We start from the raw sequence: 20,838 nt of genomic DNA on the forward strand, positions 1-20,838 counted from the left end.
ATGAAACCAATATAGAAAATTCAGATTCTTCTAAAGTTGTGCAAGTGGTGCTTGATGAGGCAAGCAGCTGGAGAGTCTGTAAGGTGGCAAGTACCACTTACACAGGGTCTTTGTGTGTTCCCAATCCACGGCCTCAAGGTTCTCAACACCAGCATCAATGTTCCTTCTACTCATGGAGCAGTCAGGAACTAAAGGTTCCCAGGAGACAGTGATAATGTTTAGTTTCTTCAATGCATCTGAGAACATCCATAAAATGTTTCCTGTCCGCTTGATATAGGGAAAGTTAAGAACTGAAAAGAGTGCCTTTACAAGGTTTTCAATTCATTGTGGCACTTTCCTGATATAATCCTCAGGTCAAAGATCATACTTCTACTCAAGTCCTAAGGGTTCAGATGCCAATGAAGGACTTCCAAAAGCTGTATGCAAGTAACAGTTCATCACTGACTACTCATTTGTCTTATTGATTAGGCCCACTCCAGTAAGAAGTCTAGAGGGAAGTTCCAAAATTGGAGCAAGTTTGATAAAAGAACAAGAACAATATTGCAGCCTTGTTTAACACCATTCTATACTGGGATTGGGTCTGTTATCATTAATATATCACAACTTGCACGTGATCACACAGCAGATACAAGATGGAGATTAATTTCTCCTGACAGCCAAACTAGCAAAGGATACTCTATTAGCAACTTCAAATGAAATCAAAGTTCATACATGGTGGCTGGTGCAGCATCTTGAATTTGACTTGCAATTAGATCTGGGGAAAATCTTTTTGACCAGATGTGCACTTTACTGGTTATGGCTTCAACTCATTTCCATGATGGTTACAATTATTGTGCCAGAGATAACATGTTTTCCTCTTCCTAGATGCAAGAGATGAAGTTGCAAATGTGACAGAAGCTCCTCTTTGCAAAGTTTTCATGTGCTAATCACAACAGACAGTAGAAACCTGATCCAGGCATTTCACCAGTATCAAAGAAGTGCAAAGTGGTCACAAATTTGAACAGAATTGAATTAGGACCCAATTGAGATATAATATGCTGAGTCGTGAAGAAAGCTGGTGACAGAAATAATGACTAGCTAAGAATTTAGCTGCAAGTTTCAATAGCTAGGCTATCTACGAACATACATGTTCCTCTCCAGCCTTTCCCTTTCTCTGCAATTTAAAGCATTAGCTTTCCAAGTTAGTTCTGGTAAAAGGTTTCTCTAACAGACGTAGACTGACTTAAACATGAGGAATTCTGCAGATGCTGGAAATTCAAGCAACACACATCAAAGTTGCTGGTGAACGCAGCAGGCCAGCCAGCGTCTCTAGGAAGAGGTACAGTCGACGTTTCGGGCTGAGACCCTGACGAAGGGTCTCGGCCCGAAACGTCGACTGTACCTCTTCCTAGAGATGCTGCCTGGCCTGCTGCATTCACCAGCAACTTTGGTGTGGACTGACTTGTTGAATTATTTGTCTCCCATAACAGAAGAAAAACTGAATCAGTTTTCTTCATTCCTTCTGCCTACCATTAACAGCAAACCTTTGAGGTTCTCTTTCATACCTTTGTGCTCTAAGACTTCATTTAATCTCATGACACAGTCATGTTTGTTCAATTCAATTAGCACCTTCGGTCCTGATGAAGGGGTTCAGCCCAAAACATCGACTGTTTATTCTGCTCTATAGATGCTGCCTGACTAGCTGAGCTCCTCTAACATTTTGTATGTAACACCTTTCTTTGATTGATCTTATAAGTGGTCAAACCTGATAAGCATTATGAACCCATAATTCCTTTAAAAATGTTGTACTTACTGCCTTCCAAATCAGTGTTTCTTAAGACAGCTCACTCGGTAACCTTTAACCTCGACTACAAGTCCCAAAACAACTACATTATAAACAATGGCAATCTTAACTGAAACCTTTCCGGTTTTTTTTATATAACCTTGTGCTTATATAATTCTGAACCAATGCTTCACCAGCACTTTGAATATGATTACAAGCATCATTAACTATGGTATTTTTGACAATATATACTCTAAGCATATCTTCAATATTTTCTGCAATAGGTGAACAGTTGAACAAGCCCTGCTTCAAGCTTTGAAGTTGAGAGGATTGTGAGCTTTAAGTTTCTAGAAGTGACCTGACCAATACCCTATCCTAGTTCAACCACATTGGCAGCATGGCCAAGAATGTGCATGAATGTCTCTACTTCCTCAGGAGGCTAAAGAAATTTGGTATGTCCCCCTGACCTCACCATTTTATTTTATTGGTGCACCATGGAAAGCATCCTATCCAGATGTATCACAGCTTGGTATGGCAAGAAACCACAAGAAACTGAAGAGTTGTGGACATCATGGAAACCCTTCATGACTGTCTACACTTCAGTGACTCTGTAAAGCAGCCAGCATAATCAATGTCCCACCCACCAAAGACATTTTCTCTTCTGACTGCATTTCACAGGCTCAAGAACAGCTTATATTCTACTGTGATAAGACTATTGAATGACCCCTTAGTACAGAAAGTTGGCCTTGACCTTAACCTTCTTCATTGTGGCCTTGCATCTTATTGACTGCCTGCACTGCACTTTCTCCGTAACTGTAACACATTATTCTGCATTCAGTTGCTTTCCTTCATACTACTTCAATGCAGAGATGTGGTGGAATTACCTATATGGATGACACGCAGAACAATTTTTTTATTATAATTCAATACATGTAACTATTTACCTTGGCTAACCCAAAAATATAGTTCATAGACAGTGTATACTGGTGAAAGATACCATGCATACAAAGCTACCTCACACAATTTATTTCTAATCATTATTCTTTCAATGAATTAAAACAGCAATTAAATCAGCCTAAGATCATCTATCTTAGCTTTAAAAGATCTTGTACTCAAACCTATATCCATAAGTTTTTTTAAAATTTACACACCAAATCATCCAGTGACCTAATATCCTATTTATCCTCAAAATATTATTCATCTATCAGTGGATATCAACTGCATTATCAATGAGCACACTGGCTTGGAACAGAGTTTATAAACTTATTTGACCAAATTATAAACTCAATATAAATAAAAGGATGTAAAGTATTTGGTTAAAGCAGAGTTATCTGGATTAAGAGCAGCATAATTAGATTAGATTAGATTATGAGGACACGCAGTCCTCTTTTATTGTCATTTAGTAATGCGTGCATTAAATGATACAATGTTTCCCCAGTATGATATCACAGAAACACAAGAGAAACCAAGACTGAAAAACTGACAAAAAACACATAATTATAACATATAGTTACAACAGTGCAAAGCAATACCGTAATTTGATAAAGAACAGACCATGGGCACGGTTAAAAAAAAAAAGACTCAAGGTCTCTCGAAAGTCCCATCATCTCAATCAGACAGTAGAAGGAAGAAAAACTCTCCCTGCCATGAACCTCCAGTGCCGCAAACTTGCCAATGCAGCACCCGACCACAGCCGACCCGAGTCCGTCCGAAAACTTCGAGCCTCCGACCAGCCCTCCGACACGAAGCATCCAGCACCATCTCTGCCAAGCGTTTCAACCCCGGCCCCAGCAACAACAATGCCGAGGATTTGGGGCCTTCCCCTCCGGAGATTCCCGATTGCACAGTAGCAGTGGCAGCCAAGCGGGCATTTCAGAAGTTTCTCCAGATGTTCCTCCATGCTTCTCACGTCTGTCTCCATCAAATCAGGATTGTGCACGGTACCTACTTAACAAATACCGATATCATTTCGGAGCAACCGTGCTCACTGCATCGCACCGCCATCTTCTCCTCCCCTCCTATGTTGTAGCCTAATAGTAGCCTAGTTGTGAACCACCCAACTCATTTGGGTTAATAGCTGCCCACGGACATATGATGGGCATTATGTGGCAACTTACTTCCATTGAGTGTATGAACATGCTGTAGAGGGAACTTGAGTTTTAATAAGAAATATGCTTTTTCAGCTACTAGACTGACGCAGAGCCTAAATCTGCAAGTGCAAGAAAGAACAAAAAATATATATAAAACAATAAAAGCTACAAATAATGATAAAATCAACAGAAAAAGAAAAGTTAAATCCCTACAAAATCTTGATTAATTAAACCTATTCGATTAGTACTTGAACTTTATTTTCAGTGCCAGATTACCTTGGTAGTAATAAGGAAACATCACAACTTTAAAAATGTACTTACAATCCAAATCACAAATCCCAATCTAGTCTGGCATATTTAGTATGTGACTAATTGGTGAAGCACCACAATATTGCACCTTTCATGCATGAAATCCTCAGTGGAAAATACTAGTGAAGTTTGTGCAAATCAGACAATACTTCCCAATTACCACACAGTAGCACTACACTGAAAATACTAGAAGTTGCTGTCTGATGTACTCCATAACAATGAGGGGTGGTAGTTTCATTCTTGGTGTTACAAAATCCAGGAAAATAACAATCAGCCAAAAGGAGAAATACAATTTCAGTAAATCAGTGACAAAGGTTAAAATCTCAAAAATGTGGCAATTATGAGACAGAACCACTAGCACTATAGCTTAACCAACCTCTCACATCCAACAATCTGGTGATAATACAAGAGGTTTTCAGAAGGAATCCAGCCACCAGATAAATTTTAGAATCTTGAATATTTGAATCACAAATTATACTGATTCACATGCAATTAAGGCAGCTAATGTCTAAAATGTAGCATCAATGCAACACAGTTTTATGTCACAACAATACAATCATAGTTCAAATGCAACAGTGCAAAATCTGTGAGGAAAATAAATATATTGAGAGTTTAATGTCAAGCAGAAGTACTACTTTATATTCAAATGTTTTCACAAGTTCTAGTTTGCAAATCTTGCACATCACCCAGAACACCAGGTGCATTGTTATCACAATCATAAACAATATATTAGTCTAACAAACTACAACTAATACTAAATGCTCAAGGGAATGTTACTTTCCATCTTAGCAATGTGAACTTACTTATCAAGAAGCTTTTTTTAAAATATATATTTAGCCATAACTTTGTTATTTTTGCCAAATAACCAAGTATGCTATTGTTTAAACGTAATAGCAAGAATTCCTTCTAAAAATGTAGGATTACCCGAATAATTTATTCATGTATAGATGGGGTGTATGGCATGTGCAAGGGACAGTATGACCTCTGGTGAAGGGGCTTGTCATGTCCATACTGGGGCAGCTCACTCACCTTTGGTCCCCATTGGAAACTCAGCTCTTACCTGTAACTCCAAGTAGTTGTATGAATGCGACAGTGGCCACACCCTGGTATGCAGCTTCAAAAGGGGGGTTAAAGCAGGCAAGGGCAGCCAACAGCCTCGTACCTTGGTGAGATAGGGAACATGCCTGTCCTAGCATGTGAAGTCAGCTCTGGCAGACTGGGCAGATGTGATCAAATGGCCAGGAAGGCAGTATTGCAACACTTTATGGAGAGCAAAGAGCGTGACAAGGCACAGAAGATGTCAGTCATCCACTGCAACCAAGGCCCCAGCTTGCTGATTGTTTGTACCACTGGACCCAGACTTCTGAAGTTGAGGGAGTGGAAATGCCCTAATGCTACAGCTTTTCCACTTGAAAAACTGGTTTCCTACTATCATCAGACATGCTGGACAACCACCAGATATTTGAGAGTCAGGTAAGCTGACATGTTCTTATGCTATTTTGTGGAACAACTTTTTTTTTTAAACCTTCACTTATCATTCCCAAAAATATTACAAGCTTGAAATCTTTAATAAGTTGCCAAATAAGGTCCAATAATTCTGCAAAGAAATCGCAAACTCTGCTCCCAAAATTGGCTGATACCTTAAGAATGCTCCAAAAAAAGCCAAAGATATTGCTCCTATTTAAGCCATCTCAATTTCATTAGCTTTTGATTTATCACATATACAAAGAATCAATTAATGGTGCAAGCATTATGAGCAATAACCTTCAGTGCTTAAATTTTATGCTAACATCGTACATTTCTTCACTATCATTATCAATAGTACTAGTTTATCTGACATGCCAATCACGTTTTTGCACAAAAATATCAAAATTTAAGAGAAAGATTCTTGATAGTATTTTTGCTACATTTTCACTTTGTTTTCATAACTTGTTAAAATTAATTGTTTATCTACTGTATTTGCTGTTCTGGTAAAGGGTCATTGATTTAGATTTTGCTTCACCTGATGATCATATCCAGAATGTACTGTTCTTGTTCCAGATTTCCTGCATCTGCAGTTCTATGCTTTTCTTTTATGCAATGTCATAAAATGGCAAAACATTTCAAGATATTTTGCAGGAACTTTATCAAACAATAATTCCTGAAACTTGGGTACAGCTTAGAGACAACACCAAAAAGCTTGGTCAAAGAGCTAAGTAGAGTAGTTTTGGTATTTCATCCTACAGCTTAAAACATTTGGCAGCTACCGCCAACAATACAGCAGTTCTACCGCACCATGACGACGGAACAAGAACCAGATAAGTGTTTTTGGTCTAGAAGCAATTACAGAGACAAATACAAGATCAAGGCGGAGTAGAAAAACAAGAATTTTTAAAATCATAGTACTGCTTAGTCAGAAACACAAACATGGTCCCTGCATCTGAAGACTTGCTAACGAGACTTGCACAAAATTATAAAGGTGAGTACACAGGACACGATAACTCAGCTGCTTTTCTGTTCAAGAATTTTGCAATATTTTAATGAAAGCACAGATTATCACCCAAATGTTCAATATCAGAATAGATTATTTTGGGTTCAGTACACAATTCAATTGCCAGTGACACCATTTGAAAGAAGCAGACACCCAAATCTGGCAAGTAATTATAATCAGATCATCTGACAAACCTAACTATCATTGTCAAGTTGCAACAAATCACTGATGCAGCAAATTACCTCATCTGCCAAAGCAACCTGAAAATCATATTCTAGATCCCCACTTAGAGACAGAGGCAAAAGCACTCATTAAAAAAAAACACCTTAAATCGTTTTAAAATTTGACTTCCAAACTGTTGATAGTTGCTTCCTTTGTACTGTCACCTGCAATTTTCATACCAACAAGGAAAATGTTTTCAAAGGATAAAGAACAAAATTTAATTTGGAAACAACAGAAACTTGGTTAAAAGGTAAGTTTTAAACATTGCTGCATGCTATTTCAGAATTTAATGACAAAACATAATCTGAAATGTAAGAGGAAGGAAACAGAATACAGATGTTGAGAAATATTCCTCAACATAGATGCTGCCTGACCTGTTGAGTTTTTTGTATTATACTGAGTTAGGGAATGTGCTCAGGAACATTTCTAAGACTGGCTAGTGAATTTAATGAAAAACAACATACAGCCACAACATTGTGCACCAGTAGGCATTTATAGTGGACTGCAGAGTAATATCTACAGAAAGGGTGGCTAATTGCAGCTGAGTGGATATACAGTACAAGAGTTGGTGCTTCATAATTCTAGAAGTGCTGTATAGTTTGTACAGTTCACTTCAAGACAATGGATTCTGTGAAAATACGAGCTAACAATGAAGACACACACACTGATGTACTGTACCTAACCACCTACAGTTTATAGCAGTCACACTCTCCTAAAATATGCTCTCTCTACTCCAATAGGTTTTTAGAAATACCAACATGCAGAAGCTGTTTGTGTACACATGGTATTTTATGTCAATATAGGGATCGCTTGTTTCAATAACTGAAAGGAACTTTAAGTTCTTTTTTACTTTCCCTATATAAAATATACCCAATTAGTTCAATAAAGCAAATAAGAATCATTTTTAAATATTTAGGAAGGTATGTTAGAAAAAATGAATACAAACACCCACTTCAGGTTCAAAAATTGCTGTAAATAATTGGCATACCCATTATGAACAACAGTAACTAGTCTGCAAAATAACCTTAAATTTTCACCATCTGCTTTTGTCTTTAGCCAAAATAAAGGAGGCATCCACTCACAATACCTTTATACAATTTATTTTAAGTAGGCTCATTTCAACACAATGACATTTAGTAAAATGTCACCTGCTTCCTGGGTTAAGTCACTAAAATGAGGTTTAAGGACAAACACAATAATTCCAGAATAATTATTATACTGTTTTGTGCAGGTTGAACTGATTTTTAAAAACACAATATAAAAACAAACAATTCAGGGAAAAAAAAACATTTTACTATATAGGGTTTGTCAAGAGCTTAGAATATTCATATTTGCATTACCAAAGGCAATTATTCAATAAACTGACAAATCAGAATCAAACCTTTTATCACTGATGTGTGTTGTGAAATTTGTTTTGAGACTACAGTACAGTGCAAGACAAAAATTACTTTTAAGTTACAAAATGAACCAACAGTGCAAAAGGAAAAATTCGTGTTCATGGATTCTTCAAAAAAAATCTGATGGTGGAGGGGAAAAAGCTGAATTGAATATAGATCTTCAGGCTCCTGCATTGCTTCTCTGATGGTAGTAACATTTCCTGGATGGTGAAGGGCTTTAACGATGGATACCGGCTTCTTGAGGCACTGCCTCTTAAAGATGTACTTTTTGGTGTTGAGGATTATGTCTGTAAGGGAACTGGCCGAGTCTACAATTCTCTGCAGCCTTTTGCAATCCCTGTACATTGTTGGCTCCATACCGCGCTATGATACAACCAGAGTTCTCACTACTGTACATCTGTAGAAATTTTCAAGATTATTTGGTGACATACCAAATTTGCTCAAACTCCTACGCAGACCTGCTGATATGCCTTTGTTATGTTTGTGTCAATGTGTTGGGCCAAGGATAGATCCTCACTCATTGAAGGTGTTGGTATGAATATTAAACCCCATCCAGAATATACACTGCAGGTTATTCTCCAAAAATAAAAATAAAAACACACCAGGGGAGCTGCACTACTTGGCTGGCAATCAATCATCTTTGGATCTTTGAGATTCATGTTGACATTACCCTTTTATGAATAAAACAAACAGGAAGATTTCAACTAATGAGCTCTCAATTGCTGATTAATGGCAAATTTGAAAGGTTTTCATGAAACATCCTCACTCAGTTTAAAAATTAATTTGGAAAAGAGAGTGCACTCCACAAATCTCTGTCTCAGCTTGTGAGGGAATGGAAGAACTAGTTCTGGAACTGCATTTTCTTTAAAAAAGAAAGCATTAGCAGTTATGGTCTGAAGTAGCCAGCCAGGATTTGTAACAGGGCCAGATACATACCCATCTCTTTTGAATGGTGTTTATGAATCAGGAAAGAAAAAAAAATTGTATAGCTATGGGAACGAGACTGGATGCAATATTCTCACATTGTACTAATATGCACTAAACAGACTAAATAATCTCCTTACTAGTCATGACCATTTCATGATGTTTATAAAGGATCAACCCCATTTCCTTGTAGACCTCCTCACCGCCCAACTGTCTTCCCATTTAGCATGGGACTTAATAATTATTAACAAGTACTGTTGATAATCAATACCCAACACATCTGGAGAAAATGTTCAATTAGGTACACCCAGGCCTGAGGTTAGGAGCCCCATAATGCATCAGCTCCTATTCAATCCATTTCAGGACCAACTCCATTGCTTAAATGAGATCATATACAAAAAAACATGCATTCCTTCTGAATAAAATTTGTCAAGGTATATTCTAAATTACCACCACCCTAATATTATATCATTTATATAAAATATACACCTTTGCTAAAGTTACAATACACAACTCAATGAGGGACAGTAGAAATGGGAATCTGAAGAGATGCATGTAACTTGAGTGGTAAAGAGATTTACTAAATACTTTTTCAATAATTTAGTTCCCAACAGATCAAAAGCTCCTACTTTCAAATCTAAAATGGACACAAGGCAAACTGGAACATGCTGAAAATAGATCTTTTTCTCCAGGAGGTGAGAAATATTGTAAACCCGTGAAAGAAATACGGATCAATGATCGGATTTTTTTGTTTTCGTGACTTAAGCTGATCTCTTGGAAACTGCAAGTGGAGCTTGCAAAAATAGTAAGAATTGGAGTGTAGTACTTTATGTAAAGCTCGATAATAACCTGGACAGCAACATCCTCGCGCGTGTTCTAGAAAATAGCTAATTATGCTTTCAGAATCAGAACAATAGCGGGAAAAGAAAGGGAAGAACCCTCAAACTTTCACTGGAGTGTTTCTCTCGCAAATTAAGTTTAACACCAATAATTTAATCACGTAAATACTCTAAGCTTACATATAGCAGTTTTATAAAATGGATTACTGCCCGCTTTAAATGCAACCCAGAAACTCTATTGCGTATTGTTTTCCCCCATTAAATCGATAAAACCAAAAAACTAACCTCATCGCGTCCACCTAGAGAATATGTTCAAAAGTAAAGATGCGTTGCTAATTCGTGCATTAGACAACATTTTAAATTACGTTTTTATTAATATAAGACTAATAATGTAACACTTTTTTTCGAACAAAGCACTAAACACTGTTTGGGGCAGTTTAACTTGTAAACAGAGGAAACCGACTTTAGGCGCTATCATTTTCTGTCAGACTATTACAATCACTGCTAAACTTCACGGATAACAAGATTACCACCAGTCAGGCAACGACCACTGCTCGAGATTTAGATCTACATTTCTCACGAACCCGTGCAAAGAGAAGGCAAGATTAGACAATTACCTAATTATTTTTGACGCAAATTTGACAATCTGTCCGATTTCAACCCTACACAGTGCTAACTATACGCCTGTATCGCAAGCTCAAGTTCAATTGTCATTCAGACATACGAGAATACAGCCAAACGAAACAGCGTTCCTCCGGGGGCCAAGGTGCAAAATACAGTATAGTATTAACAGTCACACACAGCACAAAGCACATATAGCCGATACACGAAAGCAGAAGCATATTTATAGGATTGGCTGGATCACTAGTTTGGATGATACAAGTAACCTGTTAACAAGCGGAATTTTTTTTACTCTGATAACCTGTTACTAGAATAATCCGTTTGCGATCTACTCACATATCCAGTGAATTTATTATACAGGGAGACGGTCTTGATTACGCAACGTAGAGATATTAGGTAACTGCATGACACATCGTTAGAAAACGAGTAAAACGATTTAAAATAAATATAATACAAGAGTTATAATTGATCAATAACTAAATTGAATGGGCTTTTATTTCACAATAATAACACAAAGACCGCGAGTTATTCGACACGCGCAGACTGTAAGGTTAAACATCTTACCTGAAGCTCACACCAAGCCACCTCAAGCCATGTCTCCGCGTCCAGACCCTTGTAAACCGTCTTGAAGGAGCCTCTTCCAAGTTCGATATCGAACTTGAGAAACCTGCCGTCAGGTGAAGTAGCGACCGCTTTCATCTCAGCTTCTTCCTCATTCTCATCACTCTTGGACTTGGAGCTATCGGGCGGCTCTTTCGGTGCGCTGTCGCCCGCTCTGCCATCTTTCTCTTCGTCGGCGCTGACACTCTCGGTCGCGCTGCCTTTCTTCCCAGCCTGGCTCTCGGTGCTCGAGCCTTCGGCCGCCGCTCTCTTCGCCTCGGGGTCAGCGTCGCTCTGCAGCAGCCGACAGGGTCTATCCCCCGCCGGCAACAGTGGCACCATCCGCCTGACGAACCGCTGAGTGACACGCGGGTAATCCTGGGCCGGGGGATTCGAGCAGGGGGCCCCCTGTAGCAGCCTCCTCCTCAGCATCACTGCAGCAGAGTCTGTGCTGGTGCAAGTGCTGCCATCGGCCGTCTCCTCCTCCACTCCAGCGGGGCTGCACTCGGCACTATCCCCGGAGCCGGCTGCCACTTGGCCGCCCGGGGCTCCGGCAGCGGTGGTTACCTCGCTCGCCTCAGCCTGCGGCTCCATTGGGGTGTGTGGGGGGAGGGGAGGAAGGGGGAGGGGGCAGGTGGACTCGATATTAACGGCTCAGTTTACCGGGACACAGGAGGACTCGCGGTGCCTTGTTGCAGGGAGCAGAACCCCGACTGACGCAGCTGTTGTCGCACAGGTCTCCAGACGCGTCTCGCACAGCAACCCGGGGCAACAGCTTCGTCCATTCAGGGTTACTTTAAATAATAATCGGGAAGAAAAAGAAAACCACCAACCACCCGCGCCTTCATGAACATTCCAGCATCTCGGCGCTGCCCGACTCCGGCTGCTGATGCTGATGTTCCAAGGCGCAAAACCGCGGCGCGCTGACGTCAGCGACACGTCGCCGTTAGCGCGCGGGGCCGACAACCCGGAGCGCGTGAGTCTGTCGCTGCAACGCGCAAATCTGCTCCTGGATTTTTTTTAGGACAGGATCCAAAATACAGCCTTAAATTAATGGGCTTCTCCAGGCCTCCACTTGCGCAATGTTACCGCTCTATGGATAAGTTTTATTCCTTGCCTTTATCAGTACATGGTCATTGCATAATTCCTTAAGCACCTATCTATTTTTAATCATCCATTGTCACCAGCCGAAAGAGACCAACACAAGTCATGCCTTTAGAAAGAACTAATGATATGATGATGTAAAACGTAATTAACTAAGAAACCTACGATTCAAAATCATATTGCGGCCGTTTGCCGGCTGTACATTGCACCCCACGAAATCCCCAGGACAGAGAAGTTTTGCAACGTAACCTGTAAGCCAAGGGTGCATTTGTAAACTCATGAGGTGGGAAAAAAAGGAATTCTTTATTCGGTGTCTATTACAGCACGTCATGTCTTCAAGTAAGGAGCATCCTTACTTTCTTTTCATTAATGTCGCATTGATGTGGGGAAATGGTTAAAAGTGAGTGCGGATTTTACCATCGACAGGTTTTACGAATTAATTTATAATATTAAAGCTTATTTTCAAACGTTTAAACGTAATTCTTGCCATAGCAGCAAGATCTTTCAAAAATCGTATCCAACGTTTGAAATAAAGACAATATCATTGTACCAGGGATGCTGCTGTCAGAAAAATACAATCGGAACAAAAGGAAGACGTTATCTAGCAGAGCTCCGTCATCCTCAAACTTTCCACGCATTTAATCCTTCAGTTTATTCAATTAAAATTCTATGCACGTTTGTGGCTTTTCCCTTTTCAATTCTAATTCCTCTTCCCTGTTGTTCTAATTGTGAACGTTTCCATTATTTGTCCATGCCTTTGGTGTTCCAGGTTCACAATACAGGGTGGGGTTGGGGTGAGGGCGGGTCCGCTCACTGATCGCGCGAGTTCGGAGTGTAGGCTTTGGCACGATCACTTGCTTCTCACAAGTCGATCCTTATCTGACGTACTTTGAGCTTTGGTTAGGCAGTGTTGATTCGCGATTAAGTAGTTTTGGGAATGAAGATGACAAGAGATAGGCGCAGGCCTCTGCCACAAAGGGTGCTAGGACAGATTACCACGCCTTTGGTCCCAGGACTAGGTGTGAGAAGCATTGCTTAGAGCAATGAAGGTTATCAGGTTTGATTGACATGTGTATTACCCAATCATATCTATTCTAGGTGGACATTCTTCCATATGCTATTGTTTTTTAGTGAAGCATTTAATTAAAGAAATTTAAAAATAGCTACTTTACAAGTTTTATCTTGGATTATGTATTGCTAGTTAAATCTGACAAGTTATTTTTGTAACATCTTTAAATGATGGGAAGTAACATCCAGTAAAGCAAAGCACTTTATGAATTGAATTCGTTTTATAATGAACAAAGATCTTAATAAGACAGGAACATTTCCAGACCACAAAAAGATGAATGAGTCTTAGATTATTGCAACAGGCATTCAACTATTTAATTACAAACCACAGGTTTTACACTGATCTGAGATGTATCTAACCTATGTACAACAGGAGTTACATTTTGAGTCTTATCGTGATGTCAGTGCAGACCATGGCAGTCAAAGTACAATGCCTGTGCAATAAATAGTCATAAACCAAGATCTTTTAAATGCTTCCGTCCCACATAACCCTCCATTTTTCTCCCATACATGTGCCTATCTTAAAGTCTCTTATATGTCCCTAATATATCCACCTTTATCACCTCATCTGGCAGCATGTTCCACACATTCAGCACTCTGTGTAAAAAATCTACCTCTAAGTTCCCCTATACTTTCCCCCAATCACTTTAAAAATATGCCCTCTTGTATTAGCTATCTCTGCCCAAGGAAAAGAGGTGTGGGCTGTCCAGTCTATCAATGACTTTTATCATCAAATGCACCTCAATCTAGTCACCCCTCATCTTCCTTCATTCCAAAGAGAAAACCCTAGCTCACTGGACCTTTTCCTCATAACACATGCTCTCTAATCCGGGCAGCATGCTGCTCCATTTAGAAATCTGGTGGCTGAGGGGAAGAAGCTGTTCCTGAAATGTTAAGTGTATGTCTTCAGGCTCCTGTACCTCCTTGATGGTAGCAATTAGAAGAGGACGTTTCTTGGGTGATGGGGGTCTGATAGCTGATGGTTGCCACCATTTTGTGGCATTACCTTTTGAAGGTGTCTTCAAGCTGAGGAGGCTGGCACCCAATATGAAGCTGGTTGAGGTTACAACTTCCTGAAGCTTTTTCTGATCGTTTCCAGTGACAGTTCCATTCTAGATGGTGATGCAAATTGTTAGAATGCTCTTCATGGTACATCTTCAGAAATCTGTGTCTTTGACGGCATACCAAGTCTCCTCAAACCTAATGAAATATAGCCTCTGTCATGCCTTCTTTGTAATTACATTAGTATGTTGGGTCCAGGATAGACCTTCAGAGATGTTGACACCGAGGAACTGAAAACTGCTGATTCCTGAATGAAGACTGGTGTATGTTCACTTGACTTCACCTTCCTGAAATCCACAATCAGTTCCTTATTCTTAATGACATTGAGTGCCATGTTGATATTGCGAAACCAATTAACCAGCTGATTTATTTCACTCTCATACGCCTCCTCATCGCCATCTGAAATTCTGCCAACAATAGATGTGTCATCAGCAAATTTATAGATGGCGTTTGAGCTGTGCCTAAAAACACAATCGTGGGTGTAGACAGAGTAGAGCAATGGACTAAACAGCCGTTCTTGGGAGACATCAGGGTTGATTGTCAATGAGGAGGATATGTTATTTTTCATCATCACTAACTGTGGTATCCTGATGGGGAAGTCAAGGATCCAATTGCAGAGGGAGACACAACTTCCCAGGTTTTGATGCTTATTGATTAGAATGGCTTACCCCTCACAAAACCATGCTGCCTATCATTAAACAAATACACAAAATACAAAACACAAAATACTCTGCAGATGCTGGGGTCAAAGCAACACTCACAACTTGCTGGAGGAACTCAGGAGGTCAGGCAGCATCCGTGGAAAAGATCGGTCGACGATTCGGGCCGGAACCCTTCATCAGGACTGTAGAGGGAAGGGGCAGAGGCCCTGTAAAGAAGGTGGGGGGAGGGTGGGAAGGAGAAGGCTAGTAGGTTCCAGGTGAAAAACCAGTAAGGGGAAAGATAAAGGGGTGGGGGAGGGGAAGCAGGGAGGTGATAGGAAAGGTGAAGAAAGAATAGGGGAAAACACAATGGGTAGTAGAAGGAGGCGGAACCATGAGGGAGGTGATAGGCAGCTGGGGGAGGGGGCAGAGTGACATAGGGATAGGGGAAGGGAGGGGGAGGGAATTACCCGAAGTTGGAGAATTCTATGTTCATACCAAAGGGGCTGGAGACTACCTAGATGGTATATGAGGTGTTGCTCCTCCAACCTGAGTTTAGCCTCATCATGGCAGTAGAGGAGGCCATGTATGGACATATCTGAATGGGAGTGGGAAGCAGAGTTGAAGTGGGTGGCCACTGGGAGATCCTGTATGTTTTGGCGAATGGAGCAGAGGTGCTCGATGAAGCGGTCCTCCAATCCCTCCCCACAGATCTCCCACCTGGTACTTATCCCTGTAAGCGCAAGTGCTACACCTGTCCCTACACCTCCTCTCTTGCCACCATTCAGGGCCCCAAACAGTCCTTCCAAGTGAGGCAACACTTCACTTGTGAGTCTGTTGGGGTCATCTATTGCATCCGGTGCTCCCGGTGCGACCTCCTCTACACCAGCGAAACCGGACGCAGATTGGGGGACCGCTTCGTCGAGCACCTCCGCTCCGTCTACCAAAACAGACAGGATCTGCCAGTAGCCACCCACTTCAACTCTGCTTCCCACTCCCATTCAGATATGTCCATACATGGCCTCCTCTACTGCCATGATGAGGCTAAACTCAGGTTGGAGGAGCAACACCTCATATACCATCTAGGTAGTCTCCAGCCTCTTGGTATGAACATAGAATTCTCTAACTTCTGATAATTCCCTCCCCCTCCCTTCCCCTATCCCTATGTCACTCTGCCCCCTCCCCCAGCTGCCTATCACCTCCCTCATGGTTCCACCTCCTTCTATTACCCATTGTGTTTTTCCCCTATTCCTTCTTCACCTTTCCTGCCTATCACCTCCCTGCCACCCCTCCCCCACCCCTTTATCTTTCCCCTTGCTGGTTCTTCACCTGGAACCCACCAGCCTTCTCCTTCCCACCCTCCCCCCACCTTCTTTATAGGGCCTCTGCCCCTTCCCTCTACAGTCCTGATGAAGGGTTCCGGCCCGAAACGTTGACCGATCTTTTCCACGGATGCTGCCTGACCTGCTGAGTTCCTCCAGCGTGTTGTGAGTGCATCATTAAACAAATTATGCTTCTGCAAATGCTCGTGAATCCTGTCTTCAGGAATCTTAGTTTTTGAACAAAGAAACATTTCCCACCCTCCAGTCTTCTGGTACAACTCCTACAGCCAGTGAGGATACAAAGATCATTCGGTGCAGCAATCCCTTCCCTTGCTTCCTGCAGTAACCTGTGGTATATCCCATCTAGCCCCAGGAAGTTATCTGTGCTAATATTTTTCAAAAGTTTCTGCACATTCTCTATCTTAACATTGACATGTCCCAGCAGAATAGCCTGTCCTCACATTCAACCATGTCACTCTCACTGCTGAATACACATTATTCCCTATCCAGACTGACTCTTAAACATTGCTATTGTATCTAGAGTACTTCCACCACCACCACTGGCAATGTGTTCCAGACATCTGCCTCTCTCAGTGTAAAAAAACATCTTGTAACTCTCCTTTAACTTTTCCCCTTTCGCTTTAAAGATATGCCCCCTAATATTTGACATTTCCCATCTGGGAGAAAGTTTCTGCCTAACTACTGTCTATCAGGTTGTCCCTCAGCCTCTGAGACTCAAGAGAAAGCAATCCATGCTTGTCCATGTTAATCCAAACAAAATCCTGGTGAACCTCTTCTATACCCTCAATAAAACCTCCACATCCCTCCGCTACTGCGGCAATCAGAAGTGCATACAATATTCCAAATATGGCCTGACCAATATTAAAAACAGCTGTACCATAACCTCCCTACTTTTATACTCAATATCCTAACTGATGAAGACATGAATGCCAGTCATCTTCTTTACCAACCTATGCATTTATGTTGCCAATTTCAGGGAGCTATGGACCTGCAACCTAAGATCTTCTGCCATTTTCTGTATCATTTCCACTTATGTTTGACCTCCCAAAGTGCAAGACCTTATACTTGACCAGATTAAACTCCTGGTTGTGTTTAAAGGACACTCAATGTAATTGTCTCGTAAGATAGCAACACACACAAAATGCAGGAGGAACTCAGCAGACCAGGCAGTATCTATGGAAAAGACTAAACAGTTGACATTTTGGGCTGAAACCCTTTATCAGGACTGGAGAAAAAGACGAGAAATTAGAGTAAGAAGGTGGGCGGAGGGGAGGAAGAAATCCAACGTAGTAGGTGATAGGTGAAACCAGGAGAGAGGGAGAGGTGAAGTAAAGAGCTGGAAAGTTGATTGGTGAAAGAGATTAAGGTGTGGAGAAGTTGGAATCTGATGGGTGAGGACAGAAAGCCATGAAGGAAAGGGAAGGGGTGGAGCACCAGAGGGAGGTCATGGGCAGGTATGGTGAGAGAGGGAAAAGGGAATGCGGGATAGTGAAAGGGGGGGGGGGCATTTATGGTGGATGGAGCATATGTGCCCAGCAAAGCATTCTCCCAATCTACATCGCATCATACAGGAGGCCACACCAGGAGCACTGGATACAGTAGATGACTCCAACAGACTCACTGGTGAAGTGTCGCCTCACCTGGAAGGACTGTTTGGGGCCCTGAATGGTCGTGAGAGAGGTTGTTGTAGGGGCAGGTGTAGCACTTGTTCCAAGGATAAGTGCCAGGAGGGAGATCAGTGGGGAGGGATGAATAGACAAGGGAGTCACATAGGGAGCAATCTCTGTAGAAAGCAGAAACTGAGGGGGAGGGAAAGGTGTGTTTGGTGGTGGGATCCCATTGGAAATGTCGGAAGTTATGTGCTGGACACGGAAGCTGGTGAGGTGGTAGGTGGGGACAAGAGGAACCCTACCCCTGGTGGGGTGGTGGGGGGATGAGGTGAGGACAGATGTGCACAAAGTGGTAGAGATGTGGGTGAGGGCCCATTGATGGTGGAGGAAGGGAAGCCCCTTTCTTTGAAGAAGGACATCTCCTTAGTTCTGGATTGAAAAGCGTCACCATGAGAGCAAATGCAATGGAGATGGAGGAATTAAGAGAAGGGGATGGGGTTTTTGCAAGTAACAGAGTGGGAAGAGGTATAGTCCAGGTAGTTGAGAGAATCAGGGTTTATAAAATATATCAGTAGATAAGCTGTCTCCAGAGAGATCGAGGAAGAGGAGGGAGGTGTTGGAAATGGATGCAGTATTTGTAGGCATGGTAGAAGTTGGAGGCAAAGTTAATGAAGTGGATGAGATCTGCATGGGTACAGGAAGCAGCACCAGTGCAGTCATTGATGTAGTGTAGGAGAAGCTGAGGAGTGATATCAGTGTAGACTTGGAACATAGACTGTTCCATGTAGCTGACAAAAAGGCAGGCATAGCTGGGACCCATGAAAGTGTCCATGGCTACACATTTTGTTTGAAGGAAGTGGGAGGAGCCGAGGGAGAAATTATGAGAGATACACATCTTGTATAATACATAGCTTTTACAATTCATTATTCAATTAAAACAATGTCATACTGCTTTTTGATTGATTGCAATCTTCTGCTTTGATGGGTGAAGCCATGGCAAAACAAGGTCTTAAGAACACTTTTTATCATACATCGGGAATGCACAAACTTCACGTGTAAATGATGGAAGGAATGGAGCATCTCACAAACCACCCATCTGTTTGCCCATTATTATTCACCTCTTCTCCATTTGTGGAAGACTCTGCAGATCCTACATTAACCTCATCATTCACCTTGGGGCCCATAAAAGCAAAGTGGGACCATGTCTCCTTGGTCCCAAGGGACTTCCCAACAAAACTTCTAGTTTTACAATTCATCTCTCTTCACCTCTCACCTCTCTGTGGAACGCATATTACCTACCATCTCCTATTTCATTCCACCCCACCCCCCCCCTCTTTACACCAGCTTTTTTCCTTTTCCCTCCAGTCCTGCTGCAGTGTATCAACCCAAAAGGTTGACAGTTTCTTCTCGCCTCCCCACCCCCACATATCCTTCTCAACCCATTAAGTTCCTCTATCAATTGAGGTCTCTTGTGTATCTAATATAGCAACTACATGGAGATAGTTACAGTGTAATAGAGTCATAAAGCAATATAGCCTCATTTAAATTGCCCTGTAAAATTATTGCTTTGACCATGCTTTTGGTCTTATGCACTAATATCCTTTTGTAGCTGGTTGTCGTAATTTATTAGGTAATGTTTTATGATGGCCCATAATGATAAAATTTTGGCTTCTTTTGCTGCTTTAAAGATATTATATTAATATTGTTGTTTTGGCATTTTGCAATAGATATGTAAATCCCAACTAACAAAAGCACTTCCATTTTTCCACTAGGCAGAAGTCAAGCTTATGATGCAATTAACTTGACTGGATGAATACAACTCAAACAGAACTAAGTTTCTTTCAGGTCAGTGGACTCCTTCTTTGCCAGCAGGTAAGCACTATCAGAAGTATTGATTCTTTCCACCATGTGTACCATCCACAAAATCAAGAGCAAAACTTCCTTGGCAAGCAATCCCAAATGAATGACCTTTACCTGGAAAGGGACAAAGTCAGCAGAGTATATTAACTCTATTTCTCCTTTAAATCATCCATCTTTGGATTTGATAATAAATCACCATAGCCACTTAATTAAATTCCTGAAAGTTGTCATCTAATTAGCAATGTGGAGCACCTTCCTAGTTCAGTTCAAGAAAGCATATCAGCAATACCTTCTGCAATGAGCCTGGGGAGAACAAGAAATGCTGGTCTTAACAGTGATTATTTATGTATTGTATGAATTCAAACCAAAAACCTAAACTGAATTTACTCACGTTGGCTGATATTATTGATATGAACAAATGATAAATCATTTTGCTGTGGTTGAACAGTAAGTACGGGACCCGGAAGTGAAGTTCCTTCATGTCATTCTTTCATTACATGTGACATAGGATCGTGGTTTTCTTTTGGTCCACATTCAGAAATATTCATTGGCTTTGATGTGTTTTGGAACCCCATGAAAATCTGAAAAATATCTGTTAATTAATATTTGCCTGTGCTATAGAGTATCAAAGAATGTACATAACTAGAATTATCATTATGGTTAGATACAAAGAAAGCCAATCAATTTCTATGTTTATACTGAAATCATTATATTGTTCCATGCCAATATATTTAGATGTAGCAAAACATACTATACTTAACAAATGCATTTAGTACTTATACAAAAAAATGCAGATTCAAATACTTAAATTATACTTTAATTGTGTACTTAATGTGCACGGGAATATAGCATACAAAAATACAGAAGAAAATACCACAATAATAAGTACATAAATACGTGATTAACCTTAATTGTT

At 41.0% G+C, this 20,838-nt stretch overlaps 1 protein-coding gene across 1 annotated transcript in view; it reads right to left on the reverse strand.

Moving 5' to 3' along the window:
* Window positions 1–12,070, reverse strand: part of wnk2 (WNK lysine deficient protein kinase 2) — a 162,372-nt gene extending 150,302 nt beyond the window's left edge. The window contains exon 1 of the mRNA XM_072280381.1: window positions 11,199–12,070. Within this exon, the coding sequence (XP_072136482.1) occupies window positions 11,199–11,828 (630 nt within the window). The 5' untranslated portion in view covers window positions 11,829–12,070. The remainder of the gene's footprint in view (window positions 1–11,198) is intronic.
* Window positions 12,071–20,838: the final 8,768 nt, after the last annotated feature.

Source organism: Mobula birostris, chromosome 16 (assembly GCF_030028105.1).
Source record: "Mobula birostris isolate sMobBir1 chromosome 16, sMobBir1.hap1, whole genome shotgun sequence".
Classification (NCBI taxonomy): domain Eukaryota; kingdom Metazoa; phylum Chordata; class Chondrichthyes; order Myliobatiformes; family Myliobatidae; genus Mobula; species Mobula birostris.